At 41.2% G+C, this 17877-nt stretch overlaps 1 protein-coding gene across 3 annotated transcripts in view; it reads left to right on the top strand.

The window, feature by feature from the left end:
• The window catches only part of UMODL1 (uromodulin like 1), a 49993-nt gene extending 37488 nt beyond the window's left edge, over window positions 1–12505 (top strand). Inside the window, exons 16-21 of one of the 3 annotated variants that reach the window (XR_012651263.1) lie at window positions 310–452; window positions 1616–1852; window positions 2711–2870; window positions 5946–6030; window positions 8867–8961; window positions 10514–12505. Coding sequence is in view for 2 of the 3 variants with exons in the window: in XM_075033652.1 (XP_074889753.1) it covers window positions 310–452; window positions 1616–1852; window positions 2711–2870; window positions 5946–6030; window positions 8754–8941 (813 nt within the window). In the remaining variant the exon portion in view is untranslated. Of the gene's footprint in view, window positions 1–309; window positions 453–1615; window positions 1853–2710; window positions 2871–5945; window positions 6031–8753; window positions 8962–10513 lie in introns of those variants that run through there. The other 2 variants (XM_075033652.1, XM_075033653.1) reach the window with 2 other exon arrangements.
• The last annotated feature ends 5372 nt before the right edge of the window (window positions 12506–17877 follow it).

Raw genomic sequence — 17877 nt, 5'->3', positions numbered from 1 at the left:
AGTTGCTACCAGTAATGGGGACAAAGGGTGATGGCTATCTCTTTGGATCCCAAACCAAACACTATGCTCAGGCCATGCCAAAGTACAGAAATTCCCTTGTAGAACAGACTGAGGAAGAGGAGGAAGACTGGTGGGTTTTCCTTGTCTCATTGTACAGCAAATAAGATACTAGAGGTTTAATCTGTTTGATTTTTGCACCTAGGAGAACGGAGAATTCCTAAGCACTTGAAGCTGGTAAGCCTGTAGCTCTGTAATGTCCCTAGATATACTGATGTTCACAAGTTGTGCTTTCTTCTTTCTGTGTTCCAGAACATGACTAATACGGTAGTGAAAACCATCCTTCGGAATGACGTTTCTGCTCAGGAAGTAATCCATAATTTAAAAGTTGCCAGCCCCATTCACTGTGTGTTTCAAAATGATCTCTTGACTTCTTCTGGATACACTGCAGAAGGGTAAATAACAGCTCTCTCTGCTTTGAAACACTGTTGTGTGGCTGAGCGCTGCTGCATCAGAAAAATCCCCAGGGACCTTAGCTGCATCCAGTGACAGTACTTGCTATGCCAAGTAGTCTGCCATCCTGTGAGTCCTGTGCTCAGATGATCCCTGCTATGGGCTTCTTTCCTACTCCATCTAATATGTCAATAGATCCAACAGCCAACAAGACTGGCAATTGCTTGGCTAAACCATAGATGAAAAACCTTTGGGAGCTACTGGTGCAGGTTCGGGAGCTAGAATTCCTGACTCCTCTTTGCCTTCCTCGGCAATCACCTGTAGCAATAACAGTTATTTTCCTGCTTTTGGAACATAGCAATGATGTGTCTTTTCAACTGATGTAGGCATGCAGAATGCTATGTGGGTGCTGAGGATGGCAATTTTTAACCCCCACAAATCCTTATTTGATCAGTTTGGAAAAAAGAGAAGATATATAATGCAAATACATTTTAATGAAAGGCCCCATCTTCAAGTAAGATGGAATCAAATCCACTGTTCATAGAAAATCAAACCCATGCTCACAGAAAAAGTGGCAGCACAAGCTTTGCTCTGATGGTGAAGATTCTCCCATCGTACAACTGCACCTCCTCTCTCTTGCCTAGCACCATGCTTAAGTTATCATCACCAAATCCACTTTCTGTTTCCTAACCCTCCAGACATTGTATTTTCCTTTCTATCCCCCCACAAAGTCTTTGTCAGGCCCCTTCTCTCTAGCTCGATAATTTTCTCATGTCCCTCACTTAGTGTTCAGATTTGTCTCGTCTTAATTTTTTTGGCTCTTCCCTTCTTCACCAAGCTTTTGCTCTTCTTATTTTCAACTTTAAGACAGCTCATAGTCTTGTTCCCCTTCAGCTCCACTTAAATCTCTCTCTCTGCTCTATTTGTATTGCCAAGACATTCCACCCTTTGGGTTTTCCCACTTTCATTTCCATGCTCCCTACCTTCCCAACTAAAAACTCGATGCATTTTCACCCTTTCCTCTTGAACAGTGTCCTAACATCCTGGACTGCAGATAACTCTTCACTACTAAAATGCACAAGTGAAGAAACAGACACTGATTTATAACTTATAGAAACACACAGCCAAATTTGTGGTCTTTAAAGGAGGTTAATTGATGTTTCAGACTTTACACGATCTTTGAGGATTTGCATGGATCTGGACACTTCAGAACAGAAATGCAGTTGTTTATTGGAAACTCCCCAATACCAAAAAATTTCAGCGTCTCTGCCAGTGATGATGTACTGATTGAAGTGGGGATCCAGAGAGCAGACAGCAAGCTCAAGGTGGTCCTCACTGACTGCTGGGCAACTCCAACTAATAATTCAGTGGATCCCGTCTCATTTGTTTTTATCAGCAACAGGTACAGCAATACCACTTGCAAATAGCATGTACCATACCTTAGATCTTCCAGTGGTGCTGACTACTAATGTGTTATATTTTAAATGCCTTTTATGTATATTCTCATCATTCATATACACAGTCACTTAGCATTGGGACTGACTGGTCACACCTTCTTTGAACAAGAAAGGTAAGTATGAAAAGAAAATGTTTTCAAAGGGTAATATGGTAGTTGTTTGAGTTTGGTTGTCTTCCCCATAGTTTTGTAAAGGAATTGTACTTCTGACGTGAAGAAATAGGTGGGTTTGGCAGTCAGTAGTGAAAGAGCATTTGAAAAGTATCTATTTCTCCATGGTTCAGCTTTACCAAGAGCTTATGTGCCTCTCATCAATGAAGACATAGGTTAGTTGATTCCTATGTGTTGTGACTCACACACAATATTAATGCAGCCTCTGGTAAAAGAAGAGGTTTGCTCCTGTCTGGATCCCTAATCTCACCCTGATGTCATATTCCTTGGGGTCACCCACCACCTTAAAATACAGGATAGTCCTTTTGCTCAGTAAGAAAAGCTATTCCTTTTAATATGGTGTTCTTTCAATTTGTGTTTAGTGAAGCCAAGTTTAAATCCTTCTTTCCGTCACTGTTTCCCTTCTTTTCCAACTCTTTTCCAACCACTTCTTGAATCTCCTATTTTATTTGGTTACTGTGAGAATAAAGCAGCAAATGGCCCTTTATCACCCCTGCACTGGTGGAGAGTTGCTTCACGGAGGGTCTGGCTGTGACTTTCTAAAGGAGTCTTAAAACCTGAGTTATGTGCTATAACCACAACATGCCTTCTATAGACCTAGCTGCTATGTATGTTTTTTCTCTTCTTTTTCAGTTGTCCCATCCCAAATACATATACCACACTGCTAGAGAATGGGAATTCAAGCAAAGCACAGTTTAAGATGAAAATTTTTTCCTTTGTCAACAATTCTGTGGTTTACTTACACTGCAAAATTCGTATTTGTATGGAGACACCAGGAAGCACCTGCAGGACAGTAAGTGTTTTGCTCCGATATGCTGGTTTTCTCTGACATGCCATATGCAGTCCTGCTATGGAATTGAAGGAGTAATGTTTCCAAACAGGGTTTAAAATAGCTCTTGAAGTTTTCCTTCATTGTCTGCTGAGAGCAGAGGAGTGGGGAAGAACTACAACCATATGGAAGTGTCCGCCTTTCTTCCTGTTCCTCATCCTCGTAGTTAAAAACATGGAGCTTGCACAGAAATGGGGAAATCAAAGTTGGGGAACCTGAGAATGGAACCTTTCATCTCTGCATAGGGGTGGCTAGAAGGGAATGAACAGAAGTCATAATGAGATAGGCTGTTCAGAAGCACATCAACTCAGATGGACATCTCACAAAAAAGAGATATTGGCAGTGTCAGCAGCAAGTCTGAGTAAATTGATTTGGAACGTTTTTCTGTCCTTTTTTTCCCCTAGAGATTTGCTCCTCCAGGTGAGAGTTTAGGTGCCAGGAAAGGAAGCCCAGTGGCATTAAGTTTCTAGGGCTGTGATTCTAATAGAGTTTATTACGGCTTTTTAAAGCCCTATTGCTTTTTAAAGCAATAAACCAAGCAATGTTCTGGTAACAACTTCAGTTTCTAATTGTCTGTGCTCCAAAGCATTGCTTTCTTTCTTTTTGCTTCTAAGTGATACACGTTGCTTCATCTAATAATATGTTGCAACCATAGAAAGAAGGAAAAATAGGTTTTGCTGATGGCTTGCTTTATAGCAGATACACAGGAATTCTCGTCTCCCTCTGCCAATCTTCCTGGCTCTTTTTCTGTTAAGGATGTTTTCATTAGCAGTTTGGTGTTCCTCCATTGTTTAACACTTTCCTTTGGCTCTAAATAACTCATTTTAAGCCCATTATAAAGCAAACGATCTCTTCCTAAAGGATTAAAAATGGCTAGCAGAAGATACTTGTTTCCTTTCCCAAAGTATAAAGCTTCCTCTAGATAAAAAAAAAATAAATAATGTAGGGACAGGAAACACAGCTGACAGATGGAAAGATGGCTCCATTTTTCACAGTTGAATTTGCATGTTAAAAATCAGTGCTTCAGCAACCCCCAGCCTATGCCCTCCTTTGGAGGAGGGGGTGCCCTGCCTGAGTTCTCTGTGTGTCCTGCACAGCTGAGGAGGGACATGGTGGTGGGTGCAAGGCAGGGGAATAAGAGGGATGGGCAGGACAGGCACTGTGTGGGCTGGTATGGCTGCTGTAAGGAATCAAACAGTTGCTTTGCTAGGAGCTGCTGGATTTGCCATTAGAGCAGGCTTTAGCTGTATGGATTAGTGTTTAGGAACACGGTTGACTAAAGGACTGGCTTTGATCTGAATTACAGGGGTCTGTGATGGGGTAATTCTGCTAGCCCAGGATGAGGTTTGATTGAGATTGATATCTGCAGTAAACAAGGCACAGGAGAGTTAATCAGTGAGGCCCTCTTCTTTCATATATTCTATATTATTAATTTCTATATTATTTGTGTATATATATGTGAGATATATTGTTCTTTCTCCTATCCAAAATTTACCCCCTATGAAAAGTTAGTGAATTCAGTATCTTAGAATGAGATTAAAATATTATGCAGAGAAGACAAGTACTAGGCACATCTACACAGGATGACAATAGCTTTTACAGAGAAGGGAGGGGGAGCTGCAGGAGGTGCAAAGATCAAGGAAAATTGGAGCAAGAACAGAGTATAACTGGAAATAATATGAGATGGCTGGGGAAGTGCCCAGGGTCTGGGATCTGATCCTCTGATCTGTCTGCTAATCTGGAGAATACTGACTTGCTTCAGGGCAGATTTGCTTCAGCTCTTTGCCCACAAAATTGAGACTTACATCTTGTATTATTTCTTCTTACCCAGTCTTTTTATTCCTTGTTTTCTTGGTGGAAGAGAGTAAGGTGTTTTAAAGTTTAGAGTAGAAAAAAATAGACAGGCTGGGAACCAATGTAGTACGAAATGAGTAAGAAACATGACTTTGAATGGGAAGAGGAGCAATGTACCACCACCATGCATTTGGTAGAACATGGCTGCTCCATGGCCATGTGGAACCAAAAAATCATTGACATCAGGGAGCAGGTATGTAACTGTGTTCTCTAATGGATATGCCTAGCTGGGAAAGCTATTCGAGGGTGGGCCAAAGTTGTAGCTATGTGAATATTTTTCTGGCAGCTGACCCAGCTAAAGACACTTGCTGACAGTGGATTGTAGAGGGTTTTCAGTGTAACCAGGCTGGTAACACTGGTGAGACATTCTTCTGTAGACACGCTGGTAAGACACCCTTGCACTTCCATGCTTTCTTTTGCTGATTATAATATGGTACTGCAGTTTCTCTGGTTTTTGTGCACTTCCAGGAAAGCCACAGTATCTTTTGAATAACCTCAACAGGCTATGGTTCCCATCAGAGACCTTTAGGTTGCAACTTAAAACAAAAAGGTATCAGACAAACTGAACAGTGCTACTAAGGAAGGGTGCAGAAGAGGAGTGTGCTGTGAATTCTGCAAGGGCTGCTCACACAAATCTAAAGCAGCTAATCCCCAACATTTCACGGGGCAGGGCTTTCAGACTAGTAGTTCCTGGATTAGTAGTTCACATGTCACTGAAAAGTTGTGCATTGCTTCAAAATGACACACAGCTTGGCAGGGGCTGGAAGTTGCCACTGCTTTTGCTGGTGCTGGTTGTAGTATCTGCTGTGCATGCCATGGGAGGTAGAAACATTCAAACAAAAATGTTTGCAAAACCCTGGCATATAGAAATAGTGAGAAGTTTATTCTCCCATAAGGTTTCTCTAAAACAAACAGAAAGTTAATGAAAAGAGATTGTGTGAAATATCTGTTCACAGCAGTGTCTTCCAGTATGACTAGTTACAGATTTTTATACTGTTGTTTCCTGAATGCCATTTCTTTTGAATTTCCATTTGGTGCTCATTTCAGTTTAACAAAGCATAACATGAAGAAACAAAAATGCCAATGAGTGAGAATAGCACTGGGCTTTCACATAGTCATCAGAAGGCTTTGTATTTTCAATTAGTAAGCCATATTACTTGTTGGAGTTTGAATTGACTGTTGCAGAGATGCCATGGGGTTCGATCCCTGAAGACTGGTGAAACCATCGCTACGCACAGAACATCCTGGGGACCCCTATGTAAATCTGCTGGTGAGTTATGAACAGATGCTTACAAAAAGGGGACACAGAGTAACTATCATTTCAAGATCCTTTTTCACTGGCAAAGGAACCTGAAGACCTGTAATATGAGGTTTTCACGCCCCTCTGCATATTCTTCTGAGGAGCAGGTGTTCTTACTGAAACCATGTGGCAGTGTGGAAATGCATGCACCCTCCTTGGTGAAGTGACTGTCAGATTGTCAACGGAATGTAGAAAGGAATAGGATAAAGTGCTTCGTGGAGCTATTTGCACAGGGTAGCAAGTGCAACGGCCACAAAATCAAACAGTTATTACAATTGTAAAGTGTGAAAGCAGCTTGAATCTTTTAGATTGCAATCAGTTTTTCAAGTGTTTACTCCACACTGTTGTTAGACCACAATTATGTTGAGCACTGAAGTCCAAAATCAGAGGAGATAAGAGATTGTGGTGTTGTGTTTCCTTAGACTCCCTGGTATTGACTTCATTACTACCGTGAGGGTAAGTGGCAGAGCACAGCTGATGCACAGCACCTTGGTTAATCTGGTGGAGTGGTACAGTACAGGTTGATAGAAAGCGAACACCAGCACTGTGTACAAGCAAGGTCTAATTTGATATGCATCTGCCTCTTCTGCATTTACCCCAAGTGATGTTTTCAAGGGCACCTGTGGCCTCTAACATTTTCAGTCATTTGGCCTCCTCCAGCCATTTGTGTTCATATCATATTAGCGTAAAACACTCATCGAGAGTACACACCAATCTCAGAGTTTTAACACATGGCTACTGTGAACAGACAGAAGTCAACCCCTTCCCTCCTGCTGGTTGCCTGTTTTGCCAGTCACTTAACGCTCTGCTGACTGTGGAGATGAGTTAATGTTGGACTGTTAGTGGGTTCAGGGTACTTTTTTCTGCTCTGCTGTGATGGTCACAATGTTCTTTTGGACCTAGAAACTGGCTCTGACAGCATACTGTATTTTTCTTCCCTTAATGCAAGTATTTGTTAGAATAGGCCTTCAGTGTTCATTTCTGAATTAGTTCTTTTTTTAAAACTTAGCAATCAATACAGCTTTCTTTGTACAGCACTTACATTAAGTAGATCTCACTCCCATTTTCTCTGGAGACCCCAGTGCATTTCTAATACTGAAAAATGGTCATTACACAAAAGGCACTCTGGTGAGGGGAGCTTTATTTGGGTTGTACTACATCGATTCCTAGGCAAAGGTGGCACTACTAGATTTTGTCTCCTATTTCCAATTTGGATACTCACATCACATTTTAAATGTGAGGCTAGACCAAGACAGTGATACGCATCTCTGTATTGAAGGAGACATCATGAATTGTGATGTCAGGTAAGCTGCTGCAGTGAAACATGAAAAAATCTTTAGCTGCTCTGCCTATACTGCTTGGCCACATGCTATAGGTAAGACCACTGATACATGTCCTCAGGAAAGCCTGTCCTGTCTGTGTCTGGCTACAGGCTGCCATTTCCACTGTGCATCTTCTTTTTTATTCCTTTGTTTCATACTGAAATTCAGAAATAATCCTAAATATATTATGTAATGATGCCCTGGATGTTACGTAGCTTGGACACTGCTATTGCATACCCTTGTGGCTGCCAACAGTGCCCTTTGGCCAAAGATCTTGTCTCTAATTACAGGCATGTATGCATTAGTATTTGTCTTCTGTGCACCTCAGGTACTGCACAAGTGCTTGGCTAAATAAGTGCTGTCCTGAAAATGTATGCAGACAAAGAGATGTTTTTGTAGGTGCATCAAGCATTTACAAGAATGAATTGGAAGTGTGCAAGAGTACATGTACAAACATTAACAGAAGCATAATGTTAAAGGGAGAGGGGATTCCGCTTGCAGATTTGAACAAATACATGGAAGTGTCTGCATGTGAACCAGGCAAACACATTCTGTCGATGGTCAATGGAGCCTAGGGAGACAGCTGGCAACAAGGGACTTGACTTTTGCCCACACACAGGCATTTAATGTTCCTGACCCATAGTGCCCTATTCTTTCCGTCCCCTCAGTGTCTGGGTGCTATTCCAAAAGGCTATAGGTCTCCTGCAGGTCCCATGCCATGTCTGCCAGACCTGTGCAGACAGGGTAGACACCCTTGGGCTTCTCAGGTGGCACTAGACACCTATGCGCAGGCTACAGAATTGAGCCCATGGTGACCACTTCAGTGTGATTCACTTACCTGCCTCCACGGACTGCCCCAGACTGATCTCTGCTGACTAGAATGGGAGCTTAGAGACCCAGCACACATGGAGAATCCTTCCCTAAATACTTTGTGTTTACAGAAGCATTACACATGAGATAAAAGCACGTCAAGTGGTTTTTAATAATCATAGATGAACAGATGCAGGATTAAGATGGGAGAATGCTTCACCTCTAGGGTCATTCTGAAAGTAAGGCAGCATTTCAAAAAGTCACTAGTGCTGATCCTTTAATTCTTATTTTAACAGAAAATTTTAGAGTCAAATTCCAAAGACACATCACACTCATGTCTTCAGGGACTCTACACTTGTATGTAAAAAGAGAACTTGGATTGTGGCTCACAGATCTTTCCATGAGAATTACCCTCCCCAAAAGGCTGATTCACTTCTGTATCACAGCTCTGTGCTTCAACATGCACGTTGGCTAATTTGTAGGCAAGGCTTTTTTCTTACCCCAGGAAAAGATTTAGGAATTTCAAAGCTTTTTTTTTTTTTCCACCTCTTGTTTTTTTAGCATCTGATTTGAAGAGAAAGAAGGAGGCTGGGATGGGAGTTGGATACATCATCCTCATTGCTTTTGCTGTGTTTGGTTTTGTGCTGGGAGTTGTGACCCTTCTCATTTTCCAGTACCAGCGAAAGATGGGAAGATACAACTTCAGAATCAAGTCTGACAACTTCAGCTACCAAGTGTTCTACGATTAGCGATTTCCAGGTTACCAGATGTAAGTACTGAATTATGATCAGTTACTTTTTTTAGGTGTTTATCTCTTCCTGAAATGGTTAAATACTTGCAGATGAGCATCCTCTGTTTAAGGGTATTTGAACCTCCTGTCCTGTTTGCTGTGGGTGAAGGTCACAGAACTAAGAATGAAATTCCTACTATTCTTGCCTGTTTTCAAATGCTACAAACTACAGAGGAGGAAGACAGTCTTCTCTTCTTCATCTTCCTTCATGGCTTCAGTCTCAGTCAGAGTAAATGACACACCACTTTAGAAGAACACCAATAAACATTTCCATTAAAAGTGTATCATTTTTGGTTTTGGATCATGGATTGGTATAATAAAGGAGACCAATACCACTCTCTTTATAAATCTACTAATTTGCTTCAAAAGTTATCCCTTTCTGCAAAAGCTCGGGTTTAATTTTTTTTTTTTTTTTTTGGAGGGTGTGCTTTTCAAGAAAATAGTAGAATGTTAGACATAAAGAAAGAGCTTGAAATATTGATAATCCATAAGCAGTGCTTACATATGCCTGCAGAGAGTCTGAAAAGACAGCTCTGAGAAGTGTTAACCACTACTACATGTTCTGCCTCTGCAACTTGGGAATTTAACACTTTTCCAAAATACCATAGGATTCAGCACTTTTTCTGTAAAATGAGTGTGTTCTAGCTGCTCACCACCATTTGTATGTTTGTCCCTTTAAGAGGAGGAGAGAGAGGTGAGAAAGCTGGCTTGCTGTAAAAGAACATCTAATACTGTTTCACAACTCAAGGATGTTTACTGCAGATCCAATTCTGATCCTGGAAACAGGCTTATTTTACATTGTTACCAGAGTTAGTCAGTAACTCTTTCCTGATGGAGGCCTCATACATGACAGTGCAGCTGCTATGACCACAGTAAATTCACTAGACTCATCATGATGGTATTTACAGATAATTTAGTTTGCTTCAGTAAGTACAATAATGCTTAATATATATCACAGAGAAAGGACAGGGAAGACTGTATCCCAGCTATCTGCTTCTAAAGTCTTGAATAGTCATGGTTAGCTCTATTTTCCCTAGTCTTACATTACGGAGACTACCCTCTGTAGTCATCTATGGGCAGCTCCTAGGAGATGGTTGTAGGTGAGAGTGATGCTCTGATTGCTTCCCAAAGGCTGGGGAGTTCCATCAGTGATACAGGTCCCACTAGGGACTCATAATCCAGTATAAAGGGCATATCTAGGTCCATTAAATTAAAACCTATATGTGAAGCCTCTTAGTGTCTCCACAGAGAGAAGAATGGCTTGTCTTCATTCATCATTCTGCTCTCATGAGTGGCCACGGGTGGTTGCAATACTTGATAGTAATGGGAATTCTGGAGTTGTGCAATGAGGTTGTAGCATAAAGGATATTGTCAGGCTCATAACACTTATACATCATGTTGGAGTCTCAGCTAATGGCTCCTTTTAGACACTGGAACTACTCAGCTCTTCTTTCTTATGTACTTTACTGTCTTCGGAAGGTAGTCGATTACCTTTCTCAATCGTGATTAATTTTTTTTTTTATTTCTCTAGTTGGATCATGTGTCATCACATGGATAACTGAAGCTTGTCTTCACTCGGCATTTAGCTTTCATTACTCTTCACAACAGTGGTCATGACTGGTTGCAGCACTGACTTCTGAATTAATGTCACATATAAAAGCCTTCTATCCCCCCTCGTTTTTTTTTTTTTGGTTTTTTTTTTTAGCAATCTGGCTCTTCCCTGGTGTCCTAAGAACTATTTGTGACTGCAGCTCCAGGTTGAAGTGAATTTTGGCAGGTTTTTTCCATGGATAGAATAGAAGGGAAAAAAGAAAGACTTCATGGTTCTCTATTCAAGTTCAAAGATTTGGCTCTCCTACTGTGCCATGTTGCTATATGCCCATCTTAGCAACACTTGTGCCGTTACTATTGACAAGCTGCATGTTTCTATAAATATTCCAGAAAGTAAATCAGCAAGCCCTTAGAGAGATCTCCTTTTCAGTTTGTAATTCACTACTTACTTAAGGTGAGGTTGAAACTTTGAGCTACAGCAATGTTGAAGACCTAATTGTACAATGCCTTAAGTATACAGAAGCTGAAGAACAAGTCTTGGATTCTCCACCAAATAAATAAAAGGCACTACGAATCTGGGGCTCAACCTATTCAAGAATGTTCTTTAGCATGAGTTTTTGAGATTTGATTGTAAATTCTTTAATTGACAAGGACTTAGTGGAAAAAAAAAGAAATAAACTATTTTTGCTACTGGCAGCTCATATTTTTCCAGATAAGTCAATTGGTACCTATGTATTCTGTTTAATTAGACCACAATGATTGTGCAGTCAAGCCACAGAGTGTGCTGCCCACCTAAGTGAGAGCAACAGAATAGTTATAAATGTGAGCTGAATTTTTTCTGGCTGCAAGACCCTACTGTCAGTGCAGCAGCAAAGGTTTAGTTTACATGCTACATTGGATACAACAGCAGTCTGTTCAGCTGGATACTGGAACAAAAATCTTTTGACAGAGTAAACTTCTGCAGGACTCTTTCCCAGTGCAGTCGTCTTCACTCTGCTGCCCCAAACCTCCACTTCAGTGAGTGTGTTAGAAGATGGAGAGTAAAGCGGTGTGGTGACTTGTCCCCACCACCCCTTGGTTCTGATTGCTGCATGCACTCCTCCTACACAGTGATAGTCTGCTGTGTCCGGGTCACATGTAATTCAGTAATTTACAGTGAACGAGCTAATTCCTCTTTAAGCTCAATGGACACCATTATAAATAAGTTAGTGGAAACTGGTCATTAACCTGAACTCACAAATACTGTTAGTAACCATAACATTTAGGTACTGATTTTTTGGTACAGAATAGCATTGGAAAGCTGCTTTTCTATCCTCCCTAGTCCAATTTCTGTTAGATAATAAGATTACTGGGTAAAGGACTTCTACATTTTGCAAAAGGTCATACTGATTGATCTTAGAGGTTATATATACACCTTTTAAATATGTCAGTAAATTTCAGAATAATCATTTGCATTCTGCTTTTGATTCAAGTGAATCTATAAGGAGTAAAAATCTTTGACTTGTCTTTTCCTAGCTGAAATATCAGTTACCAGATCCTGATATAAAAAAAGATCCATTTGGTTGCAATTCATTAGTGAAACTGCAAATTATCTTTGCAATCTTAGAGTCTGATGAACATAACCATTAGCTTTTTGTTATGTAGGAGTCTCTTAACTTTTGCGCAGTTTGCTCTCAAATATATAATACGTTTGCCTTCTGCACACAGTGAAAGGATAAGCTATTTCACTATAAACATTTTTCTAGTTTTTAGTACTTATAATTCTGAACTGCTCAAAAGTAACAAGACTAGAGATTTACCTATTGATTTCAGTGGAGCTATACCATTTACAAGAACTGAGCACTAGTCTTCAGGGTGAAATGCAAAACAGTAGCTTGTATTTGGTATCTTGCATGCTCAGCAGAAACTGCTATTGTGACTATCTGAGTCTGTTTAGTGGAGTTTTGGTGTCTTAATAAAAGCACTCTTATAACCATTGACTTTTGTACCGTTATATTTTCCTTTTATGATTTAGTCACAGGTATCAAGATGTGCATTGTGTGGATGTGGCAGCTTCTGAAGAACTGTTCAAGTATCAGTATAATGTTCAAACATCACTCAAAACACAATACATGACCTTATTCAAACACCAAGGGACTGCAATTACCAAGAACTGCATAAGTACACTTACTACGGGTCTCTTTCTTCACCATTACAAAGGGCAAATGTGTTTTTAGTTTCATGCTTTGCAGCAAAGACAACCAAAAGAGTATTCAACATTCCCAGTCCAATAATAGTACTGCAGTAATGTAGTGATCCAATCTTAAACTAGTATCACACCAGGCTCCCTGCGCTTTTGATTTATACAGTTCTGACAGCTGGTCCAAAAGCAGCATATTCAGAGCTTACCCTCAGTGAAGCTTACCCTGAGGGCATTAGTGGACTTGTCTGGACCCCAGTGTGAAAAGCAGGGAAGAGCACCAGCACTTGCTCCAAATGCTTCCTTTCTATCCCTGTGCAAAACTGTTGCACAGCTGCCACCCATTTTCTTTATTTGTAATTTTTTTTCTGTGCTATGTTTCAGTGGCTAGTAGTCATTATTTTTTCAGGACTGTGTCCCTTTTTGTCTCCTTTTCATGCTGAGGCACAGGGCAAATTGTTCAGTTGAGGTATCATAGAATCACAGAATGGTTTGGATTAGAAGGGATATTTAAAGATCATTTAGTCCACCCCCCCGCCATGGGCAGGGACATATTTCATTAGATCAGGTTGCTCAAAGCCCCGTCCAACCTGACCTTAAACACTTCTGATAATGAGGTATCCACAACATCTCTGCAAAACCTGTTCTAGTGGTTCACCACCCTCATTGTAAAAAATTTCTTCCTTATATGCAAACTAAATCAACCCTCTTTCAGTTTAAAATCATTGTGCCTTGTCCTGTCACTACAGGCCTTGGTAAAAAGTGTCTCTTTGTCTTTCTTATAAGCCCCTTTCATACATTGAAAAGTTACAATAAGGTATCCCTGGAGCCTTCTCTTCTCCAGGCTGAACAACCCCAACTCTCTCAGCCTTTCTTTATAGGAGAGGTGCTCCAGTCCTCTGATCATTTTTGCGGCCCTCCTCTGGACTTGCTCTAACAGGTTTATGTCTTTCTTGTACTGGGGACCCCAGAACAGGATGCAGTACTCCAGGTGGGGTCTCACGAGAGTGGAGTAGAGGGTGAGAATCACCTCCCTCGACCTGCTGGCCACACTTCTTTTTATACGGCTGAGGATACAATTGTCTTTCTAGGCTGTACACTGATGCAGTCACTTCATCATAGAGGCCATGAGATTAGTCAGGCATGATTTGCCCTTGGTCAAGCCATGTTGGCTGTCTCTAATCACCTCCCTGTCTTCCCTATGTTTTGACATATCTTCCAGGAGGATCTGTTCCATGATCTTAATGAGCACAGAGGGGAGGCTGACTGGTCAGTAGTTCCTAGGATCCTCCTTTTTACCCTTTTTAAAAATGGGTGTGATGTTTCTTTTTCTCCAGTCACTAGGGACTTCACCTGACTGCCATGACTTTTCAAATATGATGGAGAGTGGCTTGGCAACTACATCAGGCAATTCTCTCAGGACCCTGGGATCCATCTTGTCAGGTCCCATGGACTTATGTATATTCAGGTTCCTCAGGTGGTATCAAACTTAATCTTCACTTTCGAAGGGAGGGATTTCATTCCCCGAGTCCCTGCCTTGAGGTTCAGGGGCCTGAGAGATGTGGGAAGAGAGATTACCATTGAAAATTGAGGCAAAAAATTTGTTGAGTATCTCAACCTTCTCCATGACAGTCATCAGTAGTTCTCTTGTCTTATTTATCAGGGGGACATTTTCTTTAATCTTCCTTTTCTGACCAACGTACCTGTGGAAGCTTTTATTATTCTTTGCATCTCTTGCCAAATTCAGCTCCAACTGTGCCTTAGCTTTTTTGATTCCATCTCTACACATCTGGGCAGCATCCCTGGTTCCACTGCCTGTGCATTTCCTTCTTACACTTTAGTTTGACCAGGATGTCCTTACTCAGCCATGCTGGTCTCCTTCCTTCCTTTCCTGATTTCTTATGCATGGGAATTTAGAGCTCTTGAGCTCTAAGAAATATGTCCTTGAAGAGCAGCCAGCTGTGTTCAGCTCCGTTATCCCTGAGAGCAGTTGCCCAGGGGGTCCCATCCACTAATTCCTTAAACAACTGAAAGTTTGGTCTCCTAAAATTCAGTGTCCTGACTCTACTCTTCACCTGGCCCATATATTTCAAGATTGTGAATTCCACCAGGGCATGATCATTGCAGCCCAGACTGCTGCCAGTCTTGACATCTCTATTTAGTTCATCCATGTTGGTAAGCAACACGTCTAGTAATGCTTCTCTTCTGGTTGGGCTGTCTATCCCCTAGATTAAGAAATTATTCTCTGTGCACTCCAAGAGTCTCCTGGATTGCTTACATCTTACTGTGCTGCTTTTCCAGCAGACATCAGGGTGATTGAAGTCTCCCGGCAGGATGAGATCCTCCAAGTATGAAGTAAGAACACTCTGTCAACAGACTCCACTTGATTGGGTGGCCTGTGGTAAACACCAACCACAAGGTTTCCTTTGTTGGCTTGGCCCCTAGTTTTTAACCCATAAGCTCTCAACCTGTTCATTGCTGTTTTTCAAAGGCAGCTCTGTGCAGTCAATCAATTATTTACAGAGGGCAACTCCCTCACCCCTCCTTCTTTGCTGATCCCTTCTGAACACTTTATAGCCATCAATTGCACTGCTCCAGTCGTGAGATTCGTTCCACCACGTTTCAATGACAGTGATTAGATTGTAGCTTGCTAGCTGCACAGTATCTTCATACTCCTCCTCTTTGTTACCCATCCTGTGTGCATTGGTATAGAGGCACGTAAGTTGGGCTATTGACCATGTCACCTTTTTAGAGGAACACCCCCTAATTCCTTTGAGGCATTTCACAGGTGTTTCCTGTAAAGGAGGAAATATATGAGGTGCAGTAGGATCCCTCTGTCTCCACCATTTCACGCCATCTGCTGCTCAGACAAATTTTGATGGCTTTGGAGGGCTCACTTTAGACTGCTATGGTCAGTTTCCCACAACAGGGATCAGGCAATTTCACCAAACAAGTAGTTCTGAGACCAAGGAGGAATCTTGTAGAGGAGCAGCACTGACCATGTCCCCTTTCCAGTCTGGTGTTGCCCACCTTTTGTTCTGTTAATGAAGCACTGGCTCTAGATAACTATTTGAGAGAATGGATGAAAAATATGTAGAAATGAAAATTTAGTTTTGACTGCTTACATTGTTTCCTAAGAAGCACTTTATCCAGTGGTATGTGTGCCTAATGTCCCTATTGTTCACTGAGAACACAACACTGCTGACACTTGATGCAAAACACTTACGGTTATTCCTTTTTCCCATATTATAACGTTGCCAAAGTCTGGTCCCAGCAGAGTTGGGAAAAAGCTGAGATAATTGGAAAATTTCCTTGTCCATTAAAATAAAAAGGAGCTGACTTTTTAATGCCTGTTTGGAAAGTTTTCTTGTAGGCTGCGGAAGGAAACAAATTAAAGTAGCTGAAAATGTTTAACTGCAATTGATCTAAAACCATGATGTTGGCTACAATCTGGTAGAAAGCCTAGAGCACAGAGCCACCTAACGGCTTCTTTGATTTGCTCCATAACATCTGCTCTGCCTGGGATTCTGTCCTGCAGGGCTTGTGGCAAACCTACAACCGAGTAGTATCCTCTCTGTAAAGGTACTATCTTTCTTCAAGACCCTTCTGGGTTTTTTGCAGGTTTCTCTTCTCTCCTTGTTATTTCCTGATCCTAGAAGGCTCACTGCAGACAATACTTCAGCCTAGAGTTTTTAGGGAATCTCTGCCTGTTCCTTCAACTCATCTCCCTCTGGCTGTGTGGACAGCTACCACCTTGTGCTAAAGACACTCTTGGGTACACAGTCTGGATGTGACAGTGTCTGCCAGGGGCTAACATAGGAGATTTGTCAAGGCAGCACCTTTCCACACGCAGCAAATTCCCCTGAAAGTGCTCTCTGCCTCTCCCGCCCTTCTTTCCCAAACCAGAGATTTTTTTCTCTGAAATCCTCAGGCAGAAGGGTTTCAGAGACTTAACACAGACACAAAGATTTGTACACTAAAACCAATCATAACACAAGTATAAAAGAGGAATCGAGAAAAAAACAGAACATTTGGAGATGGCAAGGAAAAGAGCAGTGAAGGACCAAAACAATGAAGTGCAAATGGTGTATGGAAGTGTCAGTAATAAATCACTGTTGTAGTTCTTGCAATGGATCCAGAAATGTCCACTCACGCTATTCTCTTTAAATCAGCTGGTGCTCAGCCCTACCTATAATGAAGACTATAAAAGTATTGGGATGGGTAGGGTAAATGGGTGTTGCTGCCTAGAAACTGGATTTGTTCAAATAATAACTGTAAGGAATAAAAAAACACAGTAGTTTTATCAACCTACCTTTGTGTGTGTTTGGGTGTGTGTTAGACAAAATACAGTATGTTTAGGAATATTGCAATTATACAGTGCAGAGAGCTTTATTTGATCCCACTGTTCTTCCTTTTTCTCTCCCTGTCCTTTCAGAGAAAGTATTAATGGAAGTGTTTTTTCTTATAAAATTATCTCACATATAAAAATATTTGAAAACTTCTGGAAAACTGCAAGTATCTGTAGGCAGAGAAGAAGTAATAAACCTTTCTTTAAATAGTGATTTTCTCCTTTTCTTGCTTTACTATGGAAGTAATCAATTTCAAATAAAAGTGGCATTTCTCTTCCACAAACTTTCTGTTTAATCCTGTAAAGAACACCATCTCATGACAGTTGCTTTTCTTTGACTGTTTTATGTCTGCTCTTGCTACAGATAATTTTGAGGAGGGTCAGAACCTAAGGATAATAAGGAGAGAAAATATGCCCTGGTTAGTTTATTGATGGTGTAGTGAATATTTGGCACCTTGCTACATGGGACATTTTACTCTTTCCTCACCTGGATGGAGCCCTTGGAAAAATGCAAGGGAAAAATAGGAAAGCTTGATATAAGCATTGAGGAGTGCTGGGGAACTCCAGGTATGGTGGCATTATGGAGCTACTTTCAGTGATATTTGGAAGTGGATCAGGCGTGGTGCAGTAGGTTATGGGATAGCAGTATTCTCAACAGGCTGATGCAAATCCATCCCAGAGCACCAAGAAACCTTGCTTGCTCCAGTATTGTGAAGGTGACTCTGAATTCCAAGAAGAGACTGCCTTTCTGACAGAGACATTTGGGAGGAATTTTCATTTAGGTAAAATATTTCTAGCAAACAATATCATGTGCTGG

This window comes from Buteo buteo, chromosome 8 (assembly GCF_964188355.1).
Source record: "Buteo buteo chromosome 8, bButBut1.hap1.1, whole genome shotgun sequence".
In the NCBI taxonomy this organism is placed as follows: Eukaryota; Metazoa; Chordata; class Aves; order Accipitriformes; family Accipitridae; genus Buteo; species Buteo buteo.
Note: the sequence above shows the minus strand (reverse complement) of the source record. Positions and strands in the feature narration are given on the sequence as shown.